The sequence below is a fragment of the Pempheris klunzingeri genome, chromosome 21, assembly GCF_042242105.1.
Source record: "Pempheris klunzingeri isolate RE-2024b chromosome 21, fPemKlu1.hap1, whole genome shotgun sequence".
In the NCBI taxonomy this organism is placed as follows: domain Eukaryota; kingdom Metazoa; phylum Chordata; class Actinopteri; order Acropomatiformes; family Pempheridae; genus Pempheris; species Pempheris klunzingeri.
The window spans coordinates 6,612,518-6,627,383 of record NC_092032.1 but is presented as its reverse complement, the minus strand read 5'-3'; the positions used below and the strand labels follow the sequence as shown (position 1 = coordinate 6,627,383).

Sequence of the window (14,866 nt, the reverse complement as noted above, 5' to 3'; positions counted from 1 at the left end):
GTCCAGGGAGGTGTCAGACTCACGTGTGACCCCAGTTAACCCTTTGCATCTATGGGTGTTGTCGATCGAAATATACATAACTCTGAAGTTCATGTTTCTTAGAGTATTTGCCTCTGGAGTGAGTCACATCATACAGCAGAGCATTCTGGGTTTCTTTCTCCTCGAGGTCTGTTGTGATGCTTAAAAGATGGATTTTAATACTATTAATTCTAGTCCTCATGAGGTTTCCTTAGAATTGATCAAACTCTTCAAAAACTGCCCACAATCAGACATTATGTTATTTCCCTACTATATGCATACCGTAGTATTTTCTGTTATTCTGATTGATCTTAGCTTTTTATGTTTCTCATCTATCCTTGTTGTGTCATTGACCAGGTGGCACCGTGTGGCCATCAGCGTGGAGAAGAAGACAGTCACCATCATTGTAGACTGTAAGAAGAAGATCATCAAGCCTCTCCCCAGGAGTGACCACGCCTCCATCAGCACCAATGGCATTACCGTGTTCGGCACCAGGATCCTGGATGAGGAGATTTTCCAGGTAAAGTTTTCAGTGAGGTGAACATATCAATCGTGGCTGAGTTGCTTAAGCAGCATATTGGCGCCACAGCCAGGTCAGTATTGACCTACTGATCAGACAGCATGAACAAACCATCTATGACAAAAGCGTGCCCCCAAAAGTAGTGGTCTTCGCTGTGTGACAAGATTTCAAACACAGCTTGAAGTGCTTTGCTTCAAGGAGTTTTATTTTAAGTCCCGTTGAGGAAATCCAGGACTCCTTCGATGTCACCGGAGAGGAATGTGGAGATGATAGAAGCTAGAGAAGTTCTGGAGATCTTCTTTTCTTTTGATTTTATGAGGACGATCAGATAGATATCATACATATATCTGAGATATCTGAGACCTTTCATCCAGGCAGCGGCTGCTGTAATGTAGTTTGATGACAGGTGTTAGGCTTGTATTGTTTTTGATTTACTACTTGATAACATCACAACAATTGAGGATCATCAGCTTTACATCGCTCCAAAAAGTCCAAGCAGACATTAGCTGTAAATGAATGTTGATACAGTGTCTTTTAGGCTAACTGGGATGTTATTCCTCCTTACCTGGTGACAGCATTCAGATATGCTGTGAGATTCTGGCCATAGTTATGTCAAAGAGCATGGACATCATTTGTTAAAGCTTCTCTATAGGTTCTAATTAGGGACACATAGTGCTATGGGATCTTCACATGCAATAGGTTTACCAAAAAATAACTGGCCTTGTTGAAGAGTTCTCTTGGATCGACTTGAATAGATTTCTGACTTGATTAGATTGACGATAGTATTGCATTGATTGGGAGATATTAATTAGAGTTAGAGAGACATTAGAGTTTCTGAATCCCTGTTTATCTTGATTGTTTTTTGAAATGAATTAAACATATTAGTTGGAAGAAAAAAAAAAGGTTATCCCATCATGTAAGCACATGGCTCTAGAGAAGAAAGGCTGCTTCTTTTGCAACAGTTGTAAGCCTTGAGGTGCCAAAGACGTTTCCTGTTAAATACAAAAATCTAACCGCCAACGTCTGGAAACTTAAATGTCTGGTAGGTCTTCCGATGTGCAGAAAGTTTTACATTTTGGACGCAAGATTGTTTAAGAATTAAGTAGAACTGTGCCATTAGCATGAACACAGTATGGGCACAGTTCATCCAGAGGTGGAGGCAGTGGGGTCAGGCAGATGTAAATAATGACTGAATTGTCGTGACACTTGTGGTCTTTTCTGGTGGGAAGCAAAGGTCACTCTAAAGCTGTACGGGGGCTATGTTTGCTGGTGAGAGTGTGCTGGTTTGTTTATGGTCAGCGGGAATGACTTGTCATTATTCTGATGCCATGTTTGGATGATTGATGCTGCCACTCTGGTTTTAAGAGACATATTCTTTGGCATGCCTTGTCATCACCACGGAAACAGAGGGCCCTGCATATTTGAAGCCATTTACTGCGTGAACAATGATTCTTTTTTTTGCTCTCTGTTGCTAAAAAAAAAGAGTTGTTGTATCATCACAAGTCAGATGAAAGAGATGAACGGAATATGAATGATATTTAATAGAAAAGCATTGATTTTGCATTGTTTGAAAAAGATCCTGCCATAGTACTGTACACATGAGTTATATCGGTTTGATGATATGATGTTAAGATATTAATCAAAGAAATATTATTTAAGGTTATTTTAGCCTCTGCCAGTAGGAGGCTGAAAGAAAATGATCTCTTAATGATAATGCACTTCTAATTGACCTTCATTAGGCAAAATATAAAATCAGTCTGCTGTTGATATCTGATTGTAGACAGACTGAGATTACCGCACTCGTATCACTCAACAAAGAAGAGACGTTTTTTAGGTGCAAGTTGTCTAAGCAGATTTGCTTTCATATCTCCTGTCAGTTCTGATTAGATTTATGAGAGGGCACCAAAACCAGCATTTGTATGAAACAGTGTGTCCAGTCAGAGGTTGGCCAGTGGAAGGGGCTGAAAATAGGAGCCATAAGTCAGTTAACAGGGTCTTCTCTGTGTGGTTTTTGGAACAGGTCTCCTGTCTGTTCTCTGTCCCCTCTCTGCTCAGAGATCCACGGGGCCTGATGCATGCTGGGATGTACAGGGGATAGAAAATACCTTGGCATTCTGTATGCAAGTCGCTGATCATAATGAGAAAATAAATTCAATGGTAAAATCGGTTTTGCTAAAAGGTTTGGCGAGGAAATGCTTCACCCTAACGTAGTCTATGTCAAAGACTTATTTTAATTAGTAACAATATTTGATTTGATTACAATATGCAGTAATTTATGTGTAAGAAACCCATGGACAAGCTTAACTATCTTAGCTCTGACTATTTATTTATTTATTTATAGTTTTTGCTCCCTGTTAAAACCACTGGGTGTGAGTTTTTGGTTTCCAGGAGCAGATTTGATAGTAAAATCAATAATAATAAAACATTTTCTCCCTTATTCAAACTTATTAAAACATTTGTTTTCTCAAGCTGACCCGTATTTTTCATAAACGTCCATTCATGCCATACCTGCCCCAGGTTGGAGGCGACCGCTGTCGCAAAGGGATCTGGTTTAGATGAATGGGAGTCTTTCATTGCCCCGTCGGGCCTTCCTCATTTCCTCATCTCCTCCCCTCCCTGCATATTCTCCCCTGCTCACCACCTCCTCCTCCCTCTCCACCCTACCCACCTCGAGGCCTCCCTGCCGTGCCAAAGCTATGAGACTGTCTATTCATGCCTGGCTGACATTACCTGTCTTAATCGAGCATATACATACCAGCCTGCCTGTTCCCTCTGTTTCTGAGTGTGTGTGTGTGTGTGTGTGTGTGTGTGTGTGTGTGTCTTCCCTAAAGGACTAGACACATTTCTATGCCACACCATCAGTACTGCTAGAGGATGCATCTCGTCTAAAAATAACATACTGGTTTGTTTTGGATCCTTTTTAGAGAGCGTCCCTCTGACTGTGTCCAAACAGCTTGTAACAACCGCTGTTATAACTCTCGTAGCTGTTACATAGAAACTAAACTCCAAGTAAGATGGTTCAGGATCCGTGCTATGTTATCACACCAAACTAAATTAGCTTTACCTGTCTCTATCTTTTAATGTCATGTTTTGTCAAGCAGACCTCCAACTCTCTGGTGTGGAAACTTCTTCCTGCTTAGTTTCCTCCTCTCAGGGAAGCTGTACTGTTTTGACTGTGGGGAAGTGACTAATTGTTGTATGGGGCTGTCTAATTACAGTTAGTTATAGTTGGACCGTTGCCCTGAGCAAAGGTATGTCAAAGGACCAATGGTGATGACTACTTGTGTTTTGATTTGGCCGGTGATGCCCTGCGCGAACCCTGTAATTAAAACATGCAGTTGGATTTTAGTAGAGGAAACACAAAGGAGCCTCTGTCACAGCAAAACTAAACACTACTGTATACCGAGCATTCAAAACATAGAGGTTGTCCCCATGCAGCTCCTCTGTGGAAATCAAACCCTTTTACCGTGCACTGCTGTAACCTTTGACCCCTTCCATGTGTATTTATATCCCATGGCGCCTTGTGGTCAGGATGAGGTCAAGGTAGGTAGTGCTTAGAGACGATGATGCATGGCGTCATGAGCTCTGTACTGCCATCAAACACCATTATTTTCCTGTACTATGAGGTGTGTCTCAGCTGTGGCCAACACAGTGTAAAGAAGAAATTCAGCGCTAATTAAATGAAGGAAGAATTCAGTTCGCACATTTCAGATTTATTGGTGATCGTTTAACTCTGATACTCGTGATCGGACACCACAGAGTCGAAGCAGCTCTTTGGGTGGTCAGCCAGCTCTCCAGTCAAAAACTTTAGAAATATCTAACTTCGATCATAGTTTAAAATCGTAGTTTAAAATAGTTCCATCATACACACCCCGAAGTGTCTTCCTTTTATTTGACTTGTGTTTTTTTTTTCACATTGTCACTGTCATCATCCTCCGATCGCTAGAATTGTCACACACTTATATTTTAGCAATGACGCATCTGAATGCCTCATAAGCTCCACTTAAAGTGAACACCACCAAGAATATATTAATATAACAGCAGGTATAACAGGTAAAGGGCGCTCTGCAAAGTTTCATAAGTCTCAGCTGTTGCTCTTGACCCTGCTTCTCTCTTTTAGCCTCTCTCTTTTCTCTTTGGCCTTTGACACTGCAGTTATTAACACACAGCCTCAAGCTGCATGGGCCTGTTTCTGTGCCGCACTGTGCTGTGCTGTGCTGTGCTGTAGCCAGGAGGGGCATATTCTGGAGCTCTGGCTTTGCTCCAAGTTGCCAGGGGCTTTTATCTCAGCGGTGCACAATGGAAGACAGGCCCAGAGCCTCGGCATAACTCTCCCCAGGTGTTTCTCAGCAGAAAACATCTTTTACCATCCCAGCTGCTCTCCTAAATCCCTGCCAGTCTGTCTCTGGGTCCCGCATGGTGTTCCCCTCCTGAGTTGACATCAGCTTCTCACTTGCCTTGTCTTAGTTTTGTTGGATGACTCTTGTTCGGTTGGTGCTGATTTTTGGCTGCGATCTTATTCTCCACTAGAAAGACAGTTAAATGCACTGGTAAAGGAAGAAACGTGTCCATAGGACTGTTATTTCTACCAGAAAAGGATTCTAAATTATAGAAAAGGATTATAAATACTTATGGCAGGTGTAAAGATGATTATCTGATTCATTTATTATTGAGTGTGCCTGTCATGTTGCTCATGTCCTCCCATGAAACAGTCAAAAGTTTCCTACAATAGCTGTGCTGATCTGGTCTGGGGGTTGAACACCATGTCTCCACAGCCTATTTGTGTGCAGACGGGTGGCTCTCAGACACGGACTAATTAGAGCTGACTCTAGGCAGGGTTCAAGCATTCACTGTTGGTCTTAGGGTGACACATGAGGTAATACATGTCAGCTTGACTCAGGGCAATGCTTGATCTCTCTTTCTCTGTCAAGCCTTCCAAAACACACATACACACAGACACACACACCTCAACTGAAGCCTTTTTTGACTTGGCACCCAGGTTTTACTCCTGTCCCATGCCCACTTGGCTGGTCAGTTTTGTTTTTTCATGGTCAGTATTGTACACCTTTTCAGTGGCCAATAAAAAGGTTAATTGATGGGATATCTTTCAAGAGCGCCGCATTAATTCTTCCAACGAGGACACCGAGAATTTAAATTGCATGTTTACTCATATTGCCTGAAATTTTATTTTTGTTGTAGTCGCCAAAATTTTAAGATACCGCTTTAAAGATGTAACGTGTTAATTAACAAGCTTTTGGGGGGGGGCGCTAGTGGGTGCATTTTGTTACCTTTAGACAGAGCCGTTTCCCCCTGTTTCCAGCATTTATGCTAAGCTAAGCTAAGCAGCTCCTGGCTGTTAATGTTGTTTCATGTTTACCGTACAGACACAGAGCAGCGTTGATCGTATCTCAGCCAGAAAGTGAATAAGCACTTTGCTGTAACTTCTTTAATGGCCATGGCAGTTACTTTACAGACATTTTTCAGCTTGTGCATTTCAACAGAAAATGGATCTCAACCTGATGTTTCACACAGTAGAAGTGAGGTGATGCCCTAGTTACACTGAACTATTAAGGATTATAGCCATGCTGAATGTAACACCTGCAGTATAATGACTGGATATGGACAGAAGTGGTGTGACACTAAACCAGAAGGTTGGAAATAGGCATAACAGTAAGATAAGATCAGGTATTTGTCAATCTGAGCCATAACGCCTTGAAGTAGTAGCTGACTAAGCAAAGCAGAGTGGGTGCTTGCGTCCCGTTTTCAAGTTCGGTTTGCAGGTGCATCGCGTCCAACTTGTAATTGACCGACAATATATGCTTTTATTTAGACTTGCGCTCAACCAGTGAGATAAATCAAGGTAGCATTCCATCCACTCAGAGGCACCCAGGGAGAAATATCTGGACTGTCAAATTGAAGCTGTGCAACGAGATGTTGATGGATGGTTCAAGGAGCACTGCTCGTTTTCCCATGGGACAAGCCTTAGCACATGGATGTTTATACTATGGTGCATGTTAAGTATCCATAGATCTACTTTTAACACAGTGAGACGGACAGACACACACACACACACACACTCACACACACATTCTCTTGGCAAGTTGCAGCCTGCTTCGTTTCTCTCGTGTTTCTCTGCCAATCGTCTATTCAGCTCTTCAACGTATAGTGTCCCCCCCCCTGACATAAATGCATCAGGATTTTACCTCTGGGTTTAGGCATTTCTGTGTGCTCGCCTGCCAAACATCCTAACCAAAGGCGTGCTCCTTCAACCACCTCTCAAGAACCCCCCTCAGCTGTCTTTGCAATGTGTATAAAGGCTCAAAAAGCAGGGTTCAGGAACTCGGTTCAAGCAATTACAGACTCAAAAGAAGAATCCAGATGCTTTCGCCAATGTGTTCACTGTCTTGCAGTGAGCTGTGTGCTTTGGCTCTAGGACTGATAACAAGGCGAGACAGAGCTGGAATGGTGTCAAGCATTGTGGTGTCCCTTCCTAACCATAGAGAGAGCATAATGGTGTGAGTGACTTTCCCAAACCCTGTCTCAGATTTCCAAGGTTTTATTCTTTCCTGTGTGCAATTTTAATGGTTTTGCAAGAAAGCCATTGCATATTGTAGGCTCAGTAGTTTTTGTTTCCAAGTGACATTTTTAGAGCTGGCTTAATTTTAGCACAATCCCTTTTGACGCTCATTACACCAGACACCATCAGTAACCATGTGGTCTTGTGGGCTACTTCTTCAAAATAAAAGCTGTTGACAATTGGGTTTGATTCAGAGCTTGACTGATTTTGTGGACAGTAACGATATTGCTATTTGAGTGTGAAAGAAAAAAACTTGTTTTTTTGGATAATATTTTTGGGAAGGATTACAAAAAGGGTTGTTTGCTGTGGCATTAAAAAAAAAAATGTATGTTAAGTAAAGTACTGCAACAGGAGATATAACAGTAAATGCTGAAGACAAAAAACTCACTGGAAATTATATCCTCATATTGTGCACTAGCTCTTGCTGTTGCTCTTAATAGTAAGAATGAAGTCGCACATGGCCATGCCAGGTGTTGCTTGTGTCTTACTGATACACGGTTATTTGATTTCCTGAGGTAAACCTCGGCGCTGATGATAATAATTTTCCTAGTGTCTGAACTTTGTTTCCTCCCTGGACCACGTGAGTGTGGATTCTGAGTGTGGGGTGTGTGCCAAGCTGTTTAATCATACAGGGGTGGTGTGGGGGATTTACTCTGCCAGACTCTGTAAGTGTGTGGGACCTAAGAGATCACATGCCATTTAAAATGCACTTTTATGTCACTTTACCCAGTATGTGTGAATGTTTTTTTATTTGATTTCTTTCTGTATGAAGATAGTGGTCTAACTCCAGTTTGGTCTTCTGTTTTCTGCAGGGTGACATCCAGCAACTTCTGATTGTGGCTGATCCCAAAGCAGCATTTGACTACTGTGAACATTACAGCCCAGACTGTGACACTCCCCACAGCGAATCCCTGCAGGCCCAGGAGCCAGAGGAAGAGGTGAGCAAGACAGGGAGGGTGGGGGAGATTCATAATGAACCAATCAGACCAATTAGTTTTGCAAGAGGAGGAAGTGAAGTGCTTCACTTTTACAAAATAAAGCAACTGCAGTTTGCAAGTTTTATTTTAGTGACCTAATCTTTTCAAAAGGGATTTCATGTTATAGCTCTATTATATGGTTATTTATTAGATTTTTTAGTTCTTCTGTAGTGTCATGTGTCCATTTTGGCGAGCATTTGACCTTGTTTTGTTAACGTGTTTCACAGCAGACTTCAGTGTTTGGCTAAGCAGGATTTCCACTTTGGGAAAGACATATGGTCCTGGTGCACTGGTACATGTTTAAACAGCTCTCTAGAGACTTGACATGACTAAAGATACAACTGCACAGTTGAAATATGTATAAAATAGAATGTACAAGAGGAGAGTTATCAAGCAGTGGATCAAGTATTGCAAGCGCAGACTTAAATGAGTAGTGATCATTCAGGCTGCCTATGCCAGTACCGCCAAGACAATTACAGAGGCAAGCACATATATGTGAATAAATTCACGTTAATTCAAGTTAGACATTGTTCATTTACTTCTACTACCCACACTGTAATCACACAAAGCCGCTTGGAAATATATGCAATATATAAAAGCCTATTAACCCCAACTGTTTTCTTAATTCTGATTCCTGTGAGTTAGAGAAAACAAGTCCAAGCAGCAGCCAAGAGTGGAATATATATATATATATATATATATATATATGTAACCATTTTAACCACTCGCTCACTTAAATCTGCATCAGACTTAAGTGGAACATTGTAACACTCCTCTTACATTTGCTCATTAATCATTAAGGTGGTTATGAGGGGCACAGCGAAACAATCATGGACACAGACCAGCTATAGAACTGGAATTCGAAGCCTGAACCAAGTGCAAACTTAACCCAAGAGAACCATCTGTGTTTGGTTAATTTGAGAATTGGAAATACATACATTCTGCCATACTGCCAACATACCATACATTTTAATCAACTGATCATGGCATCACAGTCAGACCTCACTCCTAAGTGGCAGCACAAAGTGATGAACTTTTAGACTTTTAGAAGTCTGGGTCTTCCCCTGCACTTTATGAGAGCGTTATTATATTTATATAATTTCATTTTTTGCCTTCTTGATAAAGAACTGCTAGATAAGTAAAAGAGGCGTCACTTTCTTCAAATCAAACCTCTTTAATCCAGCTGAACTTAGAAGTCCTGAAGCGTATAATTTACATGCTCGCAGTGAGAAGGTTCCATTACGATATATCTTTGAAACGCAGCTGGTATTTTTGTCTCGGAGGGTTCTCTGTTGTTTTCCTTTGTTTTATGAGCTTTTAAACATCCCATCTGCTTACATGTTTGTGGGCCAAGACCCACATGGTTTTTATTTACACATTTGTTTACCACATTAAGACCGTTATCCAATTCAGTATCGCTTGGTTTCAATTATTTCAAGGTAATGAGGATTTTTTTAATTATCAGCGGACATGAAACATAATGTATTTATATATTCTAAATAATACGTTGGTGCTAGGTGTGTAATATAAATAATGCACTCGTGTTGTTCAACCTTTAACCGTTTGTCTGTGCAGTTGCAATGATTACTGTAAAAGCATTCCAGCAGATGGAGTACTAATTATTTTTTTTATTTCATCATCACCACAATTCTATATTCTAATATGTTATAAATAATTATATACAATTATTTGGCTGTTTGAACAAATAGCATGCTCAGGATGATATATGCCACGTGTATCATCCCATTGCTGAACGAGCACTCTGCCTCCTTGATGCTAATGCTAACACTACGACCTCTCTTCGTCCCACTCTCTCTCCTCTCTCTCTCTGTACCTTTCTAGTACACTACTGATGATTTATATTACCCTCAGTTCTATGATTACTCTGAGGGAGCCACAGACATCATTCCAACCGATGAGTATTCTGAACCACAGGTAAATGAAAAAAGGAAAAGAAAAAAGAAAAAAATATGTTTCCTATATTGTCTCTTTTTGTCAGTCATCCATCCCATCCCTCAGTTCGTCCTGTGTGTTGTCTGTGTGTCTCGGTGTTATGTGTATGTGCACACCAATAACTGGGAACAGTCAGCTTTATGATAATATTCTGATTAGAATTTTTCTCCAGAAGCATTGACCAAAAGTATTGGTAATAATAAGTAATAATGATTTAGGTGTCCTGACCTGGTTTTGCCTACTCTGATCATGACTTCACTATAAGGCAGCAGAGGTAGATTTGGGTTGTGCATGTAAACATACCCATTGTGTCAGTCCTCCTTGTGTCTGTTTTGTGAGGCTGCTGCCTTGTCTGACTGGGAAAATGCCACTTTCTTTTTTCCCCTGCATACAATATCAGCAACATTTCATGTTACATTTTGGAAACTGCAGCAAAGACAATTATTTCACTGTGGGTATGTTATCACTGCAGTAGCTCTGAAGAGTTGCTGAAAGGCAAAAAAAATCCTTCTTGTTTTGTTTTTGAATCTGTCCCAGATAGATACTTATGCACCATATGCCCCACAATTCTCTTGTGTGTCTACATGAAAGGCCCAGTCCTCGATTGTTGTACTGCACCCTTTCTGCCTAACAGTCACATAAGCTAAAGGTAACATTATCATGCTCGGCATTCTAACTGCAGCCCTTGTAGTTGGCATATGTGGTCACTATTTTAACCACCATGCACGTCAACTACTGTACATGGGCCACTACCGCAAAGTCTAGCACATGGGGTTAGTTGGGTCGGAAAAGACTCAACAGTACAACACTCGTGGATTGTGCCTTTTAAATCATTTCCACTTTTGAATGTTCCATGTTTGTCTTGGTGTTCTTTGTCGCCGCCACCTCTTCCAGAGAAAGAAACGTAGTGTCTCCATGAAAAAGAAGAGGAGCAGAAAGTCCCTCAGTAAAACTAAGGCCAAGCCCTTAAACTTCTTGGCTGCCAAAAAATCACCAGTTAAAAAGTTTGCCGCTAAGAAGAAGCGACAGATGCCTGGCTACCAGGCCACAGCGCCAGCACGACCCCGAGGCAATTTTAGGGTAAACGTTCACGTAAAGAAAAGACCAAATCCCATCAAGATCTTCCTGCCTTGAAAGGAAAATCTGTGATGGCAGACTTAGAGCTCCCTAACCTCTCCTGTGTAGAAGTAGCAGAGTCTGTAGCCAGCTTCAAAAGACCCCTAGCAAATAACCTCTGGTTTGGGCCTTTGTGTTAACCCTCGCTTTATATTTCTTTCCTTTTTTCAACATGACTCAGCCAAACATTGTAGAAGGAGATTACAATACAGACATTGACTACGGAACTGTAGATTCTCAGTCTCCTTTTGCCACAAGCGGACCCAACGAGGTAATTTTCATCTTCATTCTGATTTACTTTTAAAAACCAGTTTGGGGTGGTTTGGGAAATGTGAGCCAGGAAGACTTGACCCGAGGAAGTACCTGGTATGAACTGACGTATCTTTTTGACTTATTAAGATTTTGGTGTGTGGGAGAACTGATGGACAGGGGAGGTTACATTTTTAAAGCTACAAACCCTCTCGTTCCACTGCATGCACCGTGTGGATTTCAGGGCTCGTTGCATGCTTAGAAAATAATGCGGTGGACGTCGTGGAGGTTTTTTTGTAGTTTTATTTCATCTCGTACGTTTTTGGCTAAGGTTGCAGTTTTTGTTAGTTCTCAGCCAGTGAGCACATTAGACATATTTAGTTGAGACACCAAAAGTTACGCTTTTTTTTTTTTTTTAAATATGTGGCACATGGAAGTAAGTACGACGCAGTTTGGGTAATAGAAATGAGAACTATGTGCCATACTTACTGAACTGTATATTAATATCATGATTAGAAAATGATATTTGATATGTGGCCTTCCAAATACTTTTAGTGTAGTAACGTGTTGTTTTACCAAGAGACAAAAATCTAGATTTTTTTGATATTTAGAGAGAGCGCTGTTTGTTACCTCGGCCACTCTGGCACGCCTGCTGTTATAACCCACCCAAAGAGCGGAGAGTTGACAAGACTTGCAGCCTTATCCGGGATTAAAAGAAGCTGATTTTGGCAGAGCTTCTCTCAGCCTATGCTACTTACAGTAAATGATACTAGAGATTATCTGTTTAACAATGTATGCCCTGTCCATCACACCATCAGCTTTTGATCACTAGTTCTGCTAATTACCTCAAAAAGAACTATGATCAACGCGACTAAAATCTCCTCACGGCCAGCTATGAATGTGCATCGTCTCCCGCAGTGTTCGGATGTGTTCAGAAATGGATGTGATTCTACAGGCGTTCTTTTGAATGTATAATTTGGAAAAGATGGAGAACCGCCAATAACAACTGTGTAATTGCATCCATTTTGTTGCTCCCCAAAGCTAAATCCGGTGATCACAGTTTTGAAGAGGAAAAAGTGTGCCAAGTGGTTGTGGTTGTAGTGCTTGTGCCAGATACAGAGTGTACCAGGCTAAACCCACAGGTGGTTCAGAATATTCTATCATAATGGAGTTGTTGACAAGCAAATGTCAGCTTTGGATTTCGATGCACTCTGTATATCTGCACAGCCACTTCAATCTGATGATCGATTAGGTGTTTATGCAAATTGCTTCTAGTGTCATTTCAGACATCTATTCCAGCCTTTCTTTACTGCCTGTATCAGTATATTATATTACGGTTGTACGATGAGGAAGAAAAGAAGGCTGAGATAGCATCAAGTCTGGCTTGACGTGTATGGTTAACGAACTTTTGATCGTCACAGTTGATAATGATTTTATTCAGTCAGCATAGTAACACTTTATTTATTCCTTCGTACTATGATGTGATCGCTGCACTGCTGTGTTTCATAAATGTGCAGTGTAACAGAGCATAGAGTATTTGTAATGTAAGAATTTAGCATTTTTCTCAGATGTTTAATGTAATTAGTGACATGATTCAGTACTCAACAGTGTACTGTAGATTTTAGCTCATTGGTCAGGACATGTCCTCAGCTTAATAGCTGATGAATAGCTTAAAATTGTTATCCCTAGAATAAATAAGGTGTTACTGTTGCTGTTTTAATTGTGGATTCTGCATATCATGCTTAATTCATTTTCAGTCGGCTTTAATAACATATAAAAGTAGGCTATTTGCCTCAATTGCTTAACTAACATCCTTATTTCTCTGATTGCTCACCATTACTTCCCCCTTCTCGGCTTGGGTAACACCCGAAAGGCTGTGGAGGACGATGTTGCCGGTGCGTATGTCACCGAAGCCACTCCCATTGCTCCGGAGCCCACCAATGTCCCAGAAACAGTGGACAACCTGGACACTGGTGCAGAAGCATATGACTTTAAGGAGTATGACCTAAAGGAGTATGACTTGGGCGAGGTTGACAACAGGTTGTATGATTTTGGGGCATATGATGAGTATGGCACGGCTCCGTCCAAACCCACGGCAAACTACGATGATGAGGTGGGGCCCGGGGTTGCTGCGGAAACCGACGTTTCTGAGAGCGCCGTAAGTACCACACCCTGACCTGGTGACTGTGGGGTGTGAGCATGAAGGGCACGTGACAGGGACTCTGTGTGTCATGGACTCACTCACTTCCACTGCACGCTTTTCTAGTTGGTTGCTTGGCGATGTGTCATGTTGAGTGTGGCGTCTTGCTGCTCTCTCACCGGTGTGTGATTGGTGATTTATTGATTGACAGCTATGACGGGGACAATGCATGCATCTGTGTTTTCTTAAAAGGGTGAAACCGATTACTCCTTCATTTAGTAGATCTCATTCCGACATAGTGTGCCGTGTGTGCACAGGCACGGCAGTCGTTCACTCTGACACGGTCTTTTCTTCTTTCTCCCATTTTCACGTCCCTCCACACACAACCTTCAATCGGTGTGCGCTGACCCAACCTGCTCTACACCCATACATACCCAACAAGCCACACCGCCCCCCCTCCCCACACACTCATCTCTCAGCAGTCTCACCCCATCCTTCCCTCTCCTCCTTTAACGCTTTAACAAGCTGCCTGTCTGTGACATGTCCCTCCCTGTATGCACAGCAATTAACCCACCTCATAGGCAGCTGTCTGCACTGGGCACACACACACACACACACACACACACACACACACACACACAACTGCAATCAAGATGTTAGATATTGGATTCATTTGACTTTAGTACAAACTTTTGAAGGCTTCCACCAACCAACAGTCACAACTTGCCATCTAGTTAGTATGAATATCATCAGAATCAGAAGCAGAAATACTTTATTTATCCCGGAGGGAAATCTAAATATTTAACACACGTCCTTTTCTCCACTTTGTCTTTACGTTTGGCTATTTTGGCTCGATGCTGTTTAAATTTACCCACCGTCAGGACATCATCAAACACAGTTTTGTGTCTTTGTGCCTTTGGGTATTGTTACCATGCAAGGGCAAGGATTTTATTGGTCTGCTACGCCTTTTTAGTACCTCTCTACACACACCGCCCACCCACTACCCTGACAGACCCCTAATCCTTCCCATCTCATTCCCAGAACACGTAAAAACACACGATGCAGCTGAACTAAATCACGACCACTAATGAAATCATAGTTGTGTTCAGCTGTTTATTTAGATATAGTTAAACTGTTATTGTCTCTCTATATTTGTATGTTATGTTATATTATGAGGTTTGCAGGACGACAATAACCTGTTGGTATTAAGTTATGTTTTATTTTGTCTTCATATTTCCGCCGTTAGCCACACTGCACAATGGCAATGCAATGTCAGCATTGCTCCATTTCAAGCACATAGAGGTCCACTCTTGCTC

The 14,866-nt window shown here is 41.6% G+C and overlaps 1 protein-coding gene across 1 annotated transcript in view; it reads left to right on the top strand.

The window, feature by feature from the left end:
- col11a1a (collagen, type XI, alpha 1a) overlaps nucleotides 1-14,866 on the top strand; it is a 77,217-nt gene that overhangs the window by 8,706 nt on the left and 53,645 nt on the right. Inside the window, exons 4-8 of the mRNA XM_070852861.1 lie at nucleotides 376-538; nucleotides 7,928-8,053; nucleotides 9,935-10,027; nucleotides 11,343-11,432; nucleotides 13,284-13,568. Coding sequence (XP_070708962.1) covers nucleotides 376-538; nucleotides 7,928-8,053; nucleotides 9,935-10,027; nucleotides 11,343-11,432; nucleotides 13,284-13,568 — 757 coding nt within the window. The remainder of the gene's footprint in view (nucleotides 1-375; nucleotides 539-7,927; nucleotides 8,054-9,934; nucleotides 10,028-11,342; nucleotides 11,433-13,283; nucleotides 13,569-14,866) is intronic.